Raw genomic sequence first — 15,385 nt, forward strand, 5'->3', positions numbered from 1 at the left:
AATCTGAAAAAAAAAAAAAAACCAACTCATAGATAAATTGATACCATACAGATAGGCAGTTGCCAGAGGTTGGGGGTGGACAAAATGAGTGAAGATGGTCAGAAGGCTCAAACTTCCAGCTATAAGTCCTGGGGATGTCATGTACATCATAGTGACTATAGTTAACAATATTGTATATCTGAAAGTTGCTAAGAAAGTAGATTTTAAAAGTTCTCATTATAAGAAAAAAAAAGTATGTGTGGTGATGGATGTTAACTAGACTTACTGTGGTAATCATTTCACAATATACACATATATCAAATCAGAAAAAAACACTAAAGGTAATTATATATGAGTACTTATTTCTTTTTTACTCCTATCTGTATTTCCAGATGATTTTTTTGCAAAGTGTAAATAAAAAACATTTATAAGGGCATTCCCTGGTGGCGCAGTGGTTGAGAATCTGCCTGCTAATGCAGGTGACACGGGTTCGAGCCCTGGGCTGGGAGGATCCCACATGCCGCGGAGCAGCTGGGCCCATGAGCCACAACTACTGGGCCTGCGCGTCTGGAACCTGTGCTCCGCGACAAGAGAGGCCGCGATGGTGAGAGGCCCACGCACCGCGATGAGGAGTGGCCCCCGCTTGCCGCAACTAGAGAAAGCCCTCGCACAGAAATGAGGACCCAACACAGCCAAAAATAAATAAATTAAAAAAAAAAAAAAAAGAACCCAAAATGGTTTAAAAAAAAAAAAAACATTTATAAGACTTTCTCTAAATTGAATATAACATGATATTTCATCAATTTTAAGATGTGCATTTTTTCTATATTCTAGTATCTCTGAGATAGGACTGTGTCTTACAATTAATGGCATCTCACAGTTGCTGTTGGTCATTTTTTCAGTTTAATCTCTCAAATCAGGATGCATTTTAAATTGACAGCACCTTCAGTCTAATGAAATATAATGTTTTACACTTAATTTGAGAGCTGTTCATGGTTGTGCTTGCTTATTTAATAACGGTGTGTGTGTGTGTGTGTGTGTGTGTGTGTACACATGCACATACATGCATGTGTGTTTGAGTGTTACAGGTCATTATAAGCTAAGGCCATCACATCCCTGGGGATGTCCCAAGTTAAAACGCCACAGCCCAGAGACCACTATGACTTGGTGGCTTCTAAGTAAACTGTAGTACAAGACCACGTGCTAAACTTGTTCTGTGAGAGCAAACGTCACTGAAAGAAAGGAAGAAGGAGGAATGCCGGGCAGAAACTCCTCCTGAGTTATTTCTCTCTAAAGCTCCTCTTAAAGCTTCTTGCCTTCAGAGCTAAAAAAAAGAATCGCTTGCAACAACCTGCAAGTCTAAATATCATCTCCAGTCCCAAGTAGCAGGGACTGGTGGCTAATGATGTGATCTACCTCCCATCTGCCAGAATCATCAAGCTGGGCCTATGGTCTTCTGCTGGCAGGGGATGGCGATTTGCATCAAAGAGCCCCCAATTCCATACTGACCCACTTACCTCCCTTCCACCTCCTCCAGAGATGTGCGGGTCCGGCTGGTAGAAGAACGCAAGGTGGTCGGTAGCGTGTTGGGTAGCACGGGGCTCCTTTCACTCACGCTGGTAGCCCTGGGAGCTGGGGGCAGCAGGCCAGGTACTGGAGAGAAAACAAGGACTGGAGTGGATCACTAGAGCCACAAATATCTACATATGGTCCAAGAGTAGCATCTGGAGAACTTGATAAAGCAATCTTATAGCTGCCCTGATCCTAGGTACCCCCGTTAGATGTCCTTCTTAATACTGTACATAAAAAGGATTTGGTTTCCAATATATATTTTTTAATAAATTTATTTATTTTATTTATTTATTTGGCTGCGTTGAGTCTTTGTTGCCGTGCACAGGCTTTCTCTAGTTGTGGCGAGCGGGGGCTACTCTTCATTGCAGTGCGCGGGCTTCTCGTTGCAGTGGCTTCTCTTGTTGCAGAGCACGGGCTCTAGGCACGCGGGCTTCAGTAGTTGTGGCACATGGGCTCAGTAGTGCCTCATGGGCTCTAGAGCACAGGCTCAGTAGTTGTGGCTCACGGGCCTAGTTGCTCCGCGGCATGTGGGATCTTCCCGGACCAGGGCTCGAACCCGTGTCCCCTGCGTTGGCAGGCGGATTCTCAACCACTGCGCCACCAGGGAAGTCCCAGTTTCCAATATTAATAGCTCCGGATGGGCTAGCTGGCCCACAAAGGGCAGGAAGAGAGAATAATGCACAGGTCACAGTAGGGATCAGGGAATCAGGAGACCTGATTTCCATCCTAGTAAATGCCAGAAGCCAGACAAACCTGGGTCTGTACCATTCCAAAGCTCAAACTCATTGCTCCCAGTCACTCTGCTGTAAGAACCCCTGAGGGGAAATCTCACCCAGAAGAACAAAGCTGAGGCTGCTGAACCCCTGCCCTTCCAAGGGCTCTGCTGTTCCAGGAGGCCAATTAGTCCAACTCACCCAGGGAGCAGGGCCGGCCATCAGGCTCGTCAGGACAGGCACATACAAAGTCTGAGGCTCTGGCAAAGCAGAGGTGGGTGCAGCCACCGTTGTTCACACCACAGGCATTGGTCCCTGGGGGCAAAGCAGATGTGAATATCTGGCCTGGGGCAGAATCAAGTCTCCTAATTTGACACATCTCAAAAAGGAGGAGATTTGGGGCTACCTTACTCCCAGGGACCGTGGGGCAGGAGGGGTATAACGACAGGGGGCTGAAAGGTCTAAGAACTTAAGATGTGAACCAAAAGGCTCTCCTGTGGCTCTAACTGTCTTGGTTATTAACAGTCCTCGGGGTGACCAACCAACCCCACCAATGGTAAGGAAGCAGGCTCAGGACCCTGGAGTCCACCTGTCTGCCGCTGAGGGGAAACCACGATGATATCCATGAGTCCCTCCACATTCGCCAACACCGTCTCCTTGTTCCGGCCTGAGTACTTGTCAACACGCTGGATTGACTTGGTCTGCCAGTCTGTCCAGTAGATCCACCTGTCCTGCTACTCAATAGGGAAACCCCAAAAAGAGTAACTATTAATAGGCAGACCCTGGTACAGCTTCCGTGCCTCAGCCCGTGTGTTCCCTCTGTCCAAATGCCCTCTTCTTCCCTTATCCATGTCAACTCCTGTGCATCCCCAGATACGACATTATCCAGGAAATCTCCCCCAATCCATAGAGAATTCACCATTTTCTCCATGCTGCTCTGAGCTTGTCCTCACTTCCACAAGTGAGTTTCGACACTCTATGGTCATTTGTTTATGTCTATCTGTCCTGCCAGATTAAGTTCTTCAAGAACAAGAATGTGGTTCATTCATCTCTCAATTTCCAGCACTAAGACTTAGTCCTCAGTCAGTTGACCCAGTGGCTCAGTGAATAAATAAATTCCTGTACCTAGCAAACAGGAGTAAATTGCGTGGGGCGGGAGTGGGCAGTCCTTCTAGGTCCCCGTTCTTCTGGGCCCATCACTCAGAGCCCTGGCCCAAGTCCTCTGGTTACCTCTGCAGGCAGCTGCCCTCTAATGCAGTGATCCTGAGATTCTCTACTAGGGGTGGGGAAGGGCAATGTAGGTGGTTCCCCTCCCATCCCTGGCGTATACGTCAGAAACCTCAGGGGAAACTTGTAGATTGAAAAACTAAATTCAATATAATTCTGTAGTTTTACATTTGGAGTACAGGGGGGAAAAGCCTATCATTAAGTAAAGCCAGACAAAATCTTATTGGCCGGTAGGATATAATGCAGAATATAGATAGAGTGGATGTTTGTCAAAAAGGGACAAAGATTTTTTTTAAATTGTTTATTTATTTATTTATTTTGTTTATTCCTTTTTTGGGGGGCTGCATTGGGTCTTTGTTGCTGCGCATGGGCTTTCTCAAGTTGAGGTGAGCGGGGGCTACTCTTCATTGCGGTATGTGGGCTTCTCACTGCGGTGGATTCTCTTGTTGCGGAGCATGGGCTCTAGGCACGCGGGCTTCAGTAGTTGTGGCACGTGGGCTCAGTAGTTGTGGCTCGCGGGCTCTAGAGCGCAGCCTCAGTAGTTGTGGCGCACTGGCTTAGGTGCTCCGCGGCATGTGGGATCTTCCCGGACCAGGGCTCGAACCTGTGTCCCCTGCGTTGGCAGGCAGATCCTTAACCACTGCGCCACCAGGGAAGCCCGAGGGACAAAAATTTTTTTTTAACATCTTTATTGGAGTATAATTGCTTTACAGTGTTGTGTTAGTTTCTGCTGTATAACAAAGTGAATCAGCTGTATGCATATGTATATCCCCATACATATCCCCTCCCTCTTGCACCTCCCTCCCACACTCCATATTCCACCCCTCTAGGTGGTCGCAAAGCACAGAGCTGATCTCCCTGTGCTATGCAGCTGCCTCCCACTAGCTATCTATTTTACATTTGGTAGTGTATATATGTCCATGCCACTCTCTCACTTCGTCCCAGCTTACCCTTACCCCTCCCCGTGTCCTCAAGTCCATTCTCTACGTCTGTGTCTTTATTCCTGTCCTGCCCCTAGGTTCATCAGAACCATTTTTTTTTTTTAGATTCCATATATATGTGTTAGCATATGGTATTTGTTCTTCTCTTTCTGACTTACTTCACTCTGTATGACAGATTCTAGGTCCATCCACCTCACTACAAATAACTCAATTTCGTTTCTTGTTATGGTTGAGTAATATTCCATCATATGTATTTACCACATCTTCTTTATCCATTCATCTGTCAATGGACACTAAGGTTGCTTCCATGTCCTGGCTATTGTAAATAGTGCCGCAGTGAACATTGTGGTACATGACTCTTTTTGAATTATGGTTTTCTCAGGGTATATGCCCAGTAGTGGGATTGCTGGGTCATATGGTAGTTCTATTTTTAGTTATTTAAGGAACTTCCATACTGTTCTCCATGGTTGCTGTATCAATTTACATTCCCACCAACAGTGCAAGAGGGTTCCCTTTTCTCCACACCCTCTCCAGCATTTATTGTTTGTAGATTGTTTGATGATGGCCATTCTGACTGGTGTGAGGTGATACCTCATTGTAGTTTTGAATTGCATTTCTCTGATGATTAGTGATGTTGAGCATCTTTTCATGTGTTTGTTGGCAATCTGTATATCTTCTCTGGAGAAATGTCTATTTAGGTCTTCTACCCATTTTTGGATTCGGTTGTTTGTTTGATATTGAGCTGCATGAGCTGCTTGTATATTTTGGAGATTAATCCTTTGTCAGTTGCTTCGTTTGCAAATATTTTCTCCCATTCTGAGTGTTGTCTTTTCGTCTTGTTTATGGTTTCCTTTGCTGTGCAAAAGCTTTTAAGTTTCATTAGGTCCCATTTGTTTATTTTTGTTTCTACTCTAGGAGGTGGGTCAAAAAGGATCTTGCTGTGATTTAAGTCATAGTGTTCTGCCTATGTTTTCCTCTAAGAGTTTTATAGTGTCTGGCCTTACATTTAGGTCTTTAATCCATTTTGAGTTTATTTTTGTGTAGGGTGTTAGGAACTGTTCTTTTTTTTTAAAATTAATTAATTTATTTATTAATTTATTGATTGATTTTTGGCTGCACTGGATCTTTGTTGCTGTGCATGGGCTTTCTCTAGTTGTGTTGAGCGGGGGCTACTCTTCGTTGTGGTGCACGGGCTTCTCATTGCGGTGGCTTCTCTTGTTGCAGAGCATGGGCTCTAGGTGCGCGGGCTTCAGTAGTTGTGGCACGTGGGCTCAGTAGTTGTGGCTCACAGGCTGTAGAGCACAGCCTCAGTAGTTGTGGCACACGGGCTTAGGTGCTCCGCAGCATGTGGGATCTTCCCGGACCAGGGATTGAACCCATGTCCCCTGCATTGGCAGGCGAATTCTTAACCACTGCGCCACCAGGGAAGTCCAGGAAGTGTTCTAATTTCATTCTTTTACATGTAGCTGTCCAGTTTTCCCAGCACCACTTATTGAAGAGGCTGTCTTTTCTCCATTGTATACTCTTGCCTCCTTTATCAAAGATAAGGTGACCATATGTGCGTGGGTTTATCTCTGGGCTTTCTATCCTGTTCCATTGATCTATATTTCTGTTTTTGTGCCAGTACCATACTGTCTTGATTACTGTAGCTTTGTACTATAGTCTGAAGTCCAGGAGCCTGATTCCTCCAGCTCCATTTTTCTTTCTCAAGATTGTTTTGGCTATTCAGGGTCTTTTGTGTTTCCACACAAATTGTGAAATTTTTTGTTCTACTTCTGTGAAAAATGCCATTGGTAGTCTGATAGGGATTGCACTGAATCTTTAGATTGCTTTGGGTAGTATAGTCATTTTCACACTGTTGATTCTTCCAATCCAAGAACGTGGTATATCTACATCTGTTTGTATCATCTTTAAGTTGTTTCATCAGTGTCTTATAGTTTTCTGCATACAGGTCTTTTGTCTCCTTAGGTAGGTTTATTCCTTGGTATTTTATTCTTTTTGTTGCAGTGGTAAATGGGAGTGTTTCCTTAATTTCTCTTTCAGATTTTTCATCATTAGTGTACAGGAATGCAAGAGATTTCTGTGCATTAATTTTGTATCCTGCTTCTCTACCAAGTTCATTGATTAGCTCTAGTAGTTTTCTGGTAGCATCTTTAGGATTCTTTAAGTATAGTATCATGTCATCTGCAAACAGTGACAGTTTTCTTCTTTTCCGATTTGGATTCCTTTTATTTCTTTTTCTTCTCTGAAAAAACTATGTTGAATAATAGTGGTGAGAGTGGGCAACCTTGTCTTGTTCCTGATCTTAGAGGAAATGGTTTCAGCTTTTCATCATTGAGAATGATGTTGGTGTGGGTTTGTCATATACGGCCTTTATTGTGTTGAGGTAGGTTCCCTCTATGCCTACTTTCTGGAGAGTTTTTATCATAAATGGGTGTTGAATTTTGTCAAAAGATTTTTCTGCATCCATTGAGATTATCATATGGTTTTTATCCTTCAGTTTGTTAATAGCTATATCACATTGATTGATTCGCATATATTGAAGAATCCTTGCATTCCTGGGATAAACCCCACTTGATCATGGTGTATGATCCTTTTCATGTGCTGTTGGATTCTGTTTGCTAGTATTTTGTTGAGGATTTTTGCATCTATGTTCATCAGAGATATTGGCCTGTAGTTTTCTTTTTTTGTGACATCTTTGTCTGGTTTTGGTATCAGGGTGATGGTGGCCTTGTAGAATGAGTTTGGGAATGTTCCTCCCGAGGATAAAGATTTTTAAATGATTGAGAATCCCTGTTTTGGCCCCAGGCTTGGTATACCTTTTTTCCTTTCTTGAATTATTATACAGGGTTAGAACTCTAAAAAAATGACAGCTAATACTAAATAAAATGATTAGAAATAACACACACTGAGTGCCAGATACTCTGCTAATGCTTTGTGTATATTTCAGGAGGATACTGTTATTAAACTCGTTTATTTTATAAGTAAGTGAAGCTTAGAGAAGTTCACTATCTTGTCAAAGTTGCATAGTTACTTCATGACACAGGCAGAACTTGACCCCACAGAGCTGGCTCACGGGAGGTACTCACTCAATAAACACTTACCGACTGGCTACCTGCCTCAAAACTCTGGCTCTCAGCCACTCCACACCTCTGCCCACTAAAGTAAGCTGCCTGAGCTTGCATGCTGGGACCACAGCACTGGGATCAACTGGGGAACTTGTTAAAATGAATATTCCTTGCCCAACCCTCAGGAGGCAGATTCTTTATATCCAGTGCCTGGGAATATGCATTTTAACAAGTTCCACAGTTGACTCCGTACAGCTGTTTGAGAGCCACTCCTTCGAATGTTAGAACATGGGACAGCAGGAGCAGCAGGGCACATAGTGGCAAGGCTTCAGTGTACAAGAATCACCCCTAAAATGAGCTTCTATAGCAAACCTGTTCAGTAGCACCTGGGGCTGAGGCTGCTGATGCAGAGCCCCGAGGAAACACCCCTGTCAAGGAGGTTTAGTTACCTCTCTCCTGAGCCAGTACCTGAGTGAGAGCGAAGGGGTGCGACACGTGGCTGACCAAGACCTGCCGGAGCTTCCCACTGAGGTCGGCGCTCTCAATCCGGTCCAGATGGGCATCCACCCAATAGATCCTGTAAAGGAAAGGAGAAAAGGCGGCTGCTGAAAACACTTGCCAGGGAGTCCAGCCCTGCCCTCAGGGAGCTAGCTGTCCCCTCCTGAGCTGAACTGCCAGGTGCTGTGAGCAGTCAAGTTGACTTGATGAGAGGTCACTGGGAATCCCCAAGCTGAAGAGCGGAACTCGGTTGGTGACTAATAAGTGGGGAGGCCAGGGCTGTTCTGGGGAGGGTAGAAATCTAGTGACCTCGGAGGAGCCAGCCCCCAGTCTCATCTTCAACGACTTGATCACCCTTTGACTCCTACCCAAGAATCTAAGCCCAAATTCTTATGAACGCCCTTCAAGAAGAGACTCAGTCTACAAAGAGCTCAGTGAAGTTAACGGAAGAGGGCATTCCTCTCCTCCAGTCCAACTCTCCAGGTGACTTTGATTCCCTTCCCTTCTTCTGAGAGCAGAAAGGAGAACTGACTGCTTTGGAGCCCCTTCCTCCCTCTTCTCCTGCCCTCCAGTATTTTTAATCTAGATCAGGAGTTGCAAATTCCAATACCTGATGGGATCAGGAGAGCAACAAATGCAAAGAATCAGCCATTAACTGGATGGGGGGTAGTGGGATCTGTGGTCCAGCCAGAGGACATGCTCTGCTAAAGCATTCAAATGAAAAACATGTAAACCAGATAATCCCCACCTGAGGGTTGAGTGCTGGATTCAGCAACACCTGCTCCAAGAATTTGTTCCCTCATACTTCTCACTGCTTGCTTTTCCCTACCTACCAAGGAGCTTTCTACTTGTTTGTTTTCACTGCTTCAATCTCAACCATCCTCTCCTCTGCCCACCTGATTTCCAGGAGGCTGTCTGGGACAGGATTCCCACCTGCGGGTATCATAGTCCAGGGTAAGGCCATTGGGCCAACCCAGGTCTGTGTTGATGAGGACCTTCCGCTCAGAGCCATCCAAGTTCGCCCGTTCAATCTTGGCAATGTGGCCCCAGTCTGTCCAGAAGAGGTACCTGGGACACAATAGTGCCATCAGCAAGGCATGGGAAGATGGCACCCAGAGGTCGAGAGAATACAGGGACACCCAGATACCATTAATATATAGGCATCTTTCAAGAGCCTCTTCACCAGGCCCTTCTTCCCTGGGTCTCTTTTCTGCTGGCCAAAAACTTACCCCTTCCTGGGGAAAACGGCAATGGCCCGAGGTTCATCCAGGCTGTTGTTAATCAGCACTGTGCGGCAGGAACCGTCTAGCCTCGAAGCTTCGATGGTATTTCGGCCTGTGTCTGTCCAATACAGATTCCTGGCCACCCAGTCCACTGCCAGCCCATCGGTGGTCTTCAGCCCACGCCCGATCACCGTCTCCATGTTGCTGCCATTCAGATCTGCTCGCCTTGGGGAACAGCCCAGGCAGGGTTGGATGACTGACCAGATCGGCAATAGGCTGATACCCCTTTCATCCATGTTCCCATAATTGGATTCCCACTACACTGTAAGCTCCATAGGGGCAGGGACCAAGTATTGATAAGTACATTCCTCAGCATCTAGCACACTAGGTACTCAAAATAGCTGCCGAATTGAATAAATTATTGGGAGGACAGAGTGTTTCCTGCTGTAAGTAGGGGGCATCTGGGCCCATGTCTTGCCAAAAGACAGGTTAATAAACCCCATACACCTTAAGGAGGAGACAAGGATTGCTAGATAGTGATTATGAGAAAGGGCAGATTTTTCCAAAATCTACCGTGCATTTTTATAGCAGTCCTACACTGGGGAATTCAACCTCAGGATGGGGGGCATGGCACAAATACACGGGGGGACTTTTCTAAACTGCATATGCCCACCAGCTCCCAGATCCTAATACACCCCTCAGGGAGAACAAAAGGGAATGCTCCTGTTCTTCCACGTGAGAATCTCTGCCATGGTAAAACCCTCTAACTGGTGACAGGGTACCACATTCCTCAGCTGTGTCGGGGTAAAAAATTGGAATAATAAAAATTTAAATAAAACAAAAGTTATTAAAAAACAAAACCCAACACAACCTTGTAAATGACCATAAGCCTTGGCATTTGGCCAGCGTTCCTGCATTATAATACAGATACTTGGTTTGGCTACATGGTCAACTGATCAATGAGTCTTAGAGGATCACTGGAGCTCCTGCAGGGCCCAATGGTAGGGGTAGAAGGCTCCCAGTCCCCAGCCTGACTTTATCTGTTTGTTTTACATACCGGGCTTCTATCAATCTTTTTTTTTTTTTTAATATTTATTTATTTATTTGGCTGTGCCGGGTCTTAGTTGTGGCACGCGAACTCTTAGTTGCGGCACGCGAACTCTTAGTTGCGGCATGTGTGTGGGATCTAGTTCTCCGACCAGAGATCGAACCTGCATCCCCTGCACTGGGAGCGTGGAGTCTTAACCACTGGACCACCAGGGAAGTCCCTATTAATCTTTAAATAGGGAAATTCCCCGGCGGTCCAGCGGGTAGAACTCCGCACTTCCACCACAGCGGACACAATCCCTGGTTGGGAAATCCCACAAGCCGCGTGGCGTGACCAGAAAAAAAAAAAAAATCTTGAAACACTTCATAATCTTTAAATAAACAAAAAAAACCAAAAGTTTGAAACTCTGCTGTACGTGATAACACTATAAAGCATACAATTCAGGGTCAGAACTCACTATCCAAGTTGTAGAATCACTTAGTCCATTTAGAGGTCAACACAGACCACAACCTCACCCATCAGAGGTCAGAAGCAGGTCTGTGTCCTCTGGAGGTTTCGGGGACACTCATACCTGATAACATCCAGGAACACATCTGTGTAATAGACCTTTCCATCCACACTGTCATAATCCAGGGAGATGACATTGTTGAGCTCGGGAACGGGCACGTGCACATCTGTGTGGTCGCTGGTGTCCAGTGAGATACGCCGGATGGAGCCGCGGCTGGAGAAGAGCAGGTAGGTCTCAGGAGAGGGGTCACAGGTCTTCCCATCTCCCTTCAGCTGGATGCCAGTGGGGCAGGCACAGGAAAAGCCAGAGGGCCGAGGCAGGCAGAGGTGAGAGCAGCCACCATTTCTCGAGCTGCACTTGTTAAAACCTGAGAAAGAGAAGCACGAGTTTTGACACCCAGCCTGGAATATGGTCTGAACCTTATAAAGGCCCTAGTTTTTTGTGCCTGATTGTCTGCTATTCTACATAACAGGATTCGGTGCCTGGCAGGGAAGAGGCAGAAGGACCAGGGGTGTCTCCAGGAGTCCTTTGAAGATGACAGCACCCTGCTGTTACAGTACCAGCCATACCCAGAGGGAACACAGCCTGATCCTGCAGGGGGGCTTAGGCAGGTCCCTGTCTCTCTGGTTGTAAAGGCATCTCTGTGCTCTGGATATATCTCTGATGTTGAGATACCCCCAGAAAGTCAGAGGCTCTGGCTTACAGCCCTAGGGGTCTTCTCACCCAGTGGCTGTGCCCTGTCCACAGCCTGGATGTCCATGAGGCCTGGCAGGTTGGACCTCACCAGGATGACATTGCTGCCAGTACCCTTGTCGGCACGGTGGATGCTACGGGTCTGCCAGTCAGTCCAGTAGATATAGGAGTCGAGCAGGGTGAGGCCATATGGGTGCTGCACAGGTGACACCAGTGTGTGCCGACTGGCACCATTCAGATCGGCAGCCTCAATTCGCTATAGAGGAAGGAGAGGGTGAGGGGTGGCTATCAGACGACTGGGAGCCCTCAGCGGAGATCCCAAATAGGCCCCTCCCATATCCCCAGGCTTCTGCAAAGCAGCAGGAGTAGAACCCTCACCTCCGTGTGGGCATCAGCCCAGAGCAGTTGGGAGCTGGCCTTGTCCACAGTCAGTCCATTGGGCCACCCTAGGTTGTTGCTGATGAGCACGGTACGGTCTGAGCCATCCATTCCAGACCGCTCTAACTTGGCATTCTCCCCCCAGTCTGTCCAGTACATGAACCTGGGCAAGAAACAATACTAGCTGGTTATCTCCACAGTTCCTGTATACTGTGAGTACTTAACAATATGCCAAACACTGTGAAAAGTATTTACATGCACAAAAGGGAGTTGTTGCTTAACGAATACAGAATTTCAGATTTGCAAGATGAAAAAGTTCTGGAGATCTGTTTCACAGTAACGTGAATATACTTAACACTACTGAACTGTACACTTAAAAATGGTTAAGATGGTAAATTTAATGTTATGTTTTTTAAAATTTAAAAAAAGTACTTTCCATGCATTATCCCACTTAATCCTCACAAGGTCCACAGGCATGCATTTTCATTATCGGCTCCGTTTTAAAGGCAAGGAAGCTGAGGACCAGGGAGGTTAAATATTGGACCCAAAGTGACAGACGCAGCTAATAAATGGTGAAGAAATTTGAATCCTGGATTTCTGATTCCGAGGTTCATGCTTTTAACCTCTACACTATACTGCCACCCTGAAAGAAGTCACAAGGAAGTGGAAGTGCCCCAGAGAGGTCAGTCTCAGTGCTCCTTTGAAGCATGCTTGCTCTTCACTGCCCCCCTTCACCCCATCCTTCGCCCCAGCTGAGCCAGCCCATCCCGCAGCCCGGAGCCACAGAGCTGCTCTCACCCCATCTCGTGGTACAGTACAATGGCACGGGGGCTGTCAAGGTTCTGCCACACCAACACCTTCCGCATGGACCCGTCCAGGTTGCCCACTTCAATCCGGTTGGTCCCCGTGTCTGTCCAGTACACTTTCCGGCCAATGGCATCCACTGCGAGCCCATCTGTGGTCTGCAGCCCTGCAGGAAGTCAAGACAGCACACTGGCTCCTGCCTTAAAACAGATGGGATATCTCCCCAGCTCTGTAGCCAGACAGGTGGTCCCCGGGCTGGGAGCAAGGCCCACCTGTGGTGATGATGTCCTCATGCTGTGAGCCATCCAGATTGGCACGGCTGATCCTGTGCAGCGTGCTGTCTGACCAGTACACTTTTCCTGGAAAGGGAAGCCTTGGCTCAGCCTGGACTTTCACCCTGCCCCCCAAAGGAACACACACAGCTCACATGCCCCGAGACACCAGGGCATGTCAGAGAGCCCTATGCCCCTGAGCAGAGGATATCAAGGGAAATATAGAAATATCATAGCAGGATAGCTCTTGGCAGAGATGAAGAGGAAGGCCCCCAAACCCCATGCCCTCATAACCAGAGAGAAAGTGCTATAGAGATGGGGCAGGGGTCGTGCCAGAGGGAACAGGGAGCCCCCAGGCTCTTAGCAGGAGGCAAAGGTGGTGGGAAAGCAAGGGCAGCAGTTGCTATAAGGCAGGGACAGTGGGCCAGGAGAGAAGGGAGGGCCACACAGACCTTCCTGGGGATCCACTCCAATGGCAATGGTGTTCTTCATGGTAATGTTGATTGGTACCACCACATCGGCAAAATAAGGGATGTCCAAGGAGACCATGCGTATGTCTATCCTCCTGGCGAAGATGAGGAAACTGTTCATGCCTGCCCAGGTGGGGAGAGAAGGAAAGAGGACAGTCACCCTAGCACAACCATTAAGAAGATTTGGAGTAAGGCAAACTGAAGTTCATGCCCTGTCTCCATTAGTTTCTAGTTTTGTGATCCTGGGCACATTGTTTAAATTGTCTAAGCCTCACTTTCATCATCTGTAAAATGGGGACAATAACAGGGTGGCTGTAGGAATAAAAGAGATCACGTACAGAAAACCCTCAGCATTGGGTCTGATACACAGTCATAACTCTTTATTAATATCATGAAAATGAATCTCTTCAAAAGACCTTTTACCATGAAGTTTAAGAAACTTCATGTTAGGTGAAGGAGGGCTTTACCCACAACCCGAGAAGCACAATTCAGAGCTCCTTTCTTGCTCTAATTCCCCAGGAAGTTAGGGTTCAAATGCAGCCTACCATGCAGCAGCCCCTAGGGAGAAACCTCAACTTCCAACATCTGGGCAGCCAGGTCCTGCTTCTGAGACCTTTCAATTAAGGTTATACGAAGGTTGTGCTGGTTGTGTATACTCACAAAAGTGCCATTTCCAAAGGAGGTACCATCAAATTGTAGATATCATATGTTCTAGTATTTACTATACCAATTTTTGGCAGAAGGAACAAAACTGACTTGTTCTAACCGAATCAGTATATTATGACAACTTCCCAACAGATCAAAGTAAAGTGTCTGAGAAAGGAACATCTTTTTCTAATATGCATGAAGACACCATGAGACCTAGTTGGATCCTGCTTCTAATCCTGTCTACCTGCTCCTCTGGACCTCTTCTTTTTTCTAAAAGCTTTGTCTCGCTCCTAAGCCTCTGGAAGCTTAGGTTTCTCAGACCACACCAGAGTCCACTTGCAGGGAAGAAAGAGAGCCACTGCTCCTCCCAGAGAGGCTCTATCTAGGTCTGTGATGCTTAGACCTACCTGGTGAGCAGGTCTTGCCATCAGGCATCAGGTTGATGCCTGTGGGGCAGGTACAGCTGAAGGCACTTGGATTTGGGGACCGAAGACACAGGTGGCTGCAGCCGCCATTCTCCGTAGCACATGGTGTGGACACTGGGTAGAGAGGAGTGGGTCAATGGGAAGGACTGTTGCAGAGGGAAGCAGAGGAGAAGCAATTATGGGCCAAGGGCTGCTTACCTGGGGGTCGCCGGCGGTGGAAGACGTGGATGTCCATGAGGTTTTCCAAATTCTCCTGCAGGGTCTCCCGGTCCAGTCCCGTCAGCCGGTCGGCACTCTGAATACTCTTTGTCTGCCAGTCAGTCCAATAGATGCGCTCTCCATAGAGGGTCAGCCCAAATGGGTGGGGCAGCTGGCTTCCAATCAGTACCTGCCAGGGACCCAGCACTTGTGTCATGCCCCAGCAAGTCCTGACAGTACAGAGCAGTGGTCAAGGGCTCAGGTGAGGAGGCAGGATGCAGCTCCGCCAGTACCACCTACTGTGTGACCTTGAGCTAGAGCTGGTTATAAAATCTGAGCTTTGGTCAGCCAATCTGTGATATGATCATGACAGTGCCTGGCTCCAAGGGTTGCATGATGATTGTAAAAGATCATGTATTATTTACATAATCTCAAAGTGTCTCTGCACAAATTACTTATTAATTACAAAAGGAGAAATAGCAACTTTACAGTGGACACCACCTTAACCGCACAACCAAAGTTGGTATCACAATGATGGGACAAGCTGACATCTGTGGCTACTGATAAGACACATTGAAAACTCAGGACACGACTTTACTCACTGTAGTATTTCTGCCCCAAATGCATAATCTGAACTTAATCACAAGGAAACATCAGACAAACTGAGGGACATTCTACAAAATAACTGGCATTTACTCTTTAAAGATACGAAGATCAGGA

The 15,385-nt window shown here is 46.7% G+C and overlaps 1 protein-coding gene across 6 annotated transcripts in view; it reads right to left on the reverse strand.

The window, feature by feature from the left end:
• Nucleotides 1–15,385, reverse strand: part of LRP4 (LDL receptor related protein 4) — a 57,692-nt gene that overhangs the window by 14,541 nt on the left and 27,766 nt on the right. For 4 of the 6 annotated variants that reach the window (XM_082410663.1, XM_082410664.1, XM_082410661.1 and 1 more), the window contains 14 exons: nt 14,666–14,855; nt 14,450–14,581; nt 13,377–13,517; nt 12,925–13,011; nt 12,647–12,818; nt 11,849–12,011; nt 11,501–11,726; nt 10,841–11,144; nt 9,228–9,446; nt 8,932–9,066; nt 7,969–8,077; nt 2,854–2,998; nt 2,466–2,579; nt 1,497–1,632 (listed from right to left, as the gene is read on the reverse strand). In XM_082410663.1, coding sequence (XP_082266789.1) covers nt 1,497–1,632; nt 2,466–2,579; nt 2,854–2,998; nt 7,969–8,077; nt 8,932–9,066; nt 9,228–9,446; nt 10,841–11,144; nt 11,501–11,726; nt 11,849–12,011; nt 12,647–12,818; nt 12,925–13,011; nt 13,377–13,517; nt 14,450–14,581; nt 14,666–14,855 — 2,273 coding nt within the window. The other 2 variants (XM_082410665.1, XM_082410666.1) reach the window with 2 other exon arrangements.

Source organism: Balaenoptera physalus (assembly GCF_965194825.1).
Source record: "Balaenoptera physalus genome assembly, chromosome: 10".
Classification (NCBI taxonomy): Eukaryota; Metazoa; Chordata; class Mammalia; order Artiodactyla; family Balaenopteridae; genus Balaenoptera; species Balaenoptera physalus.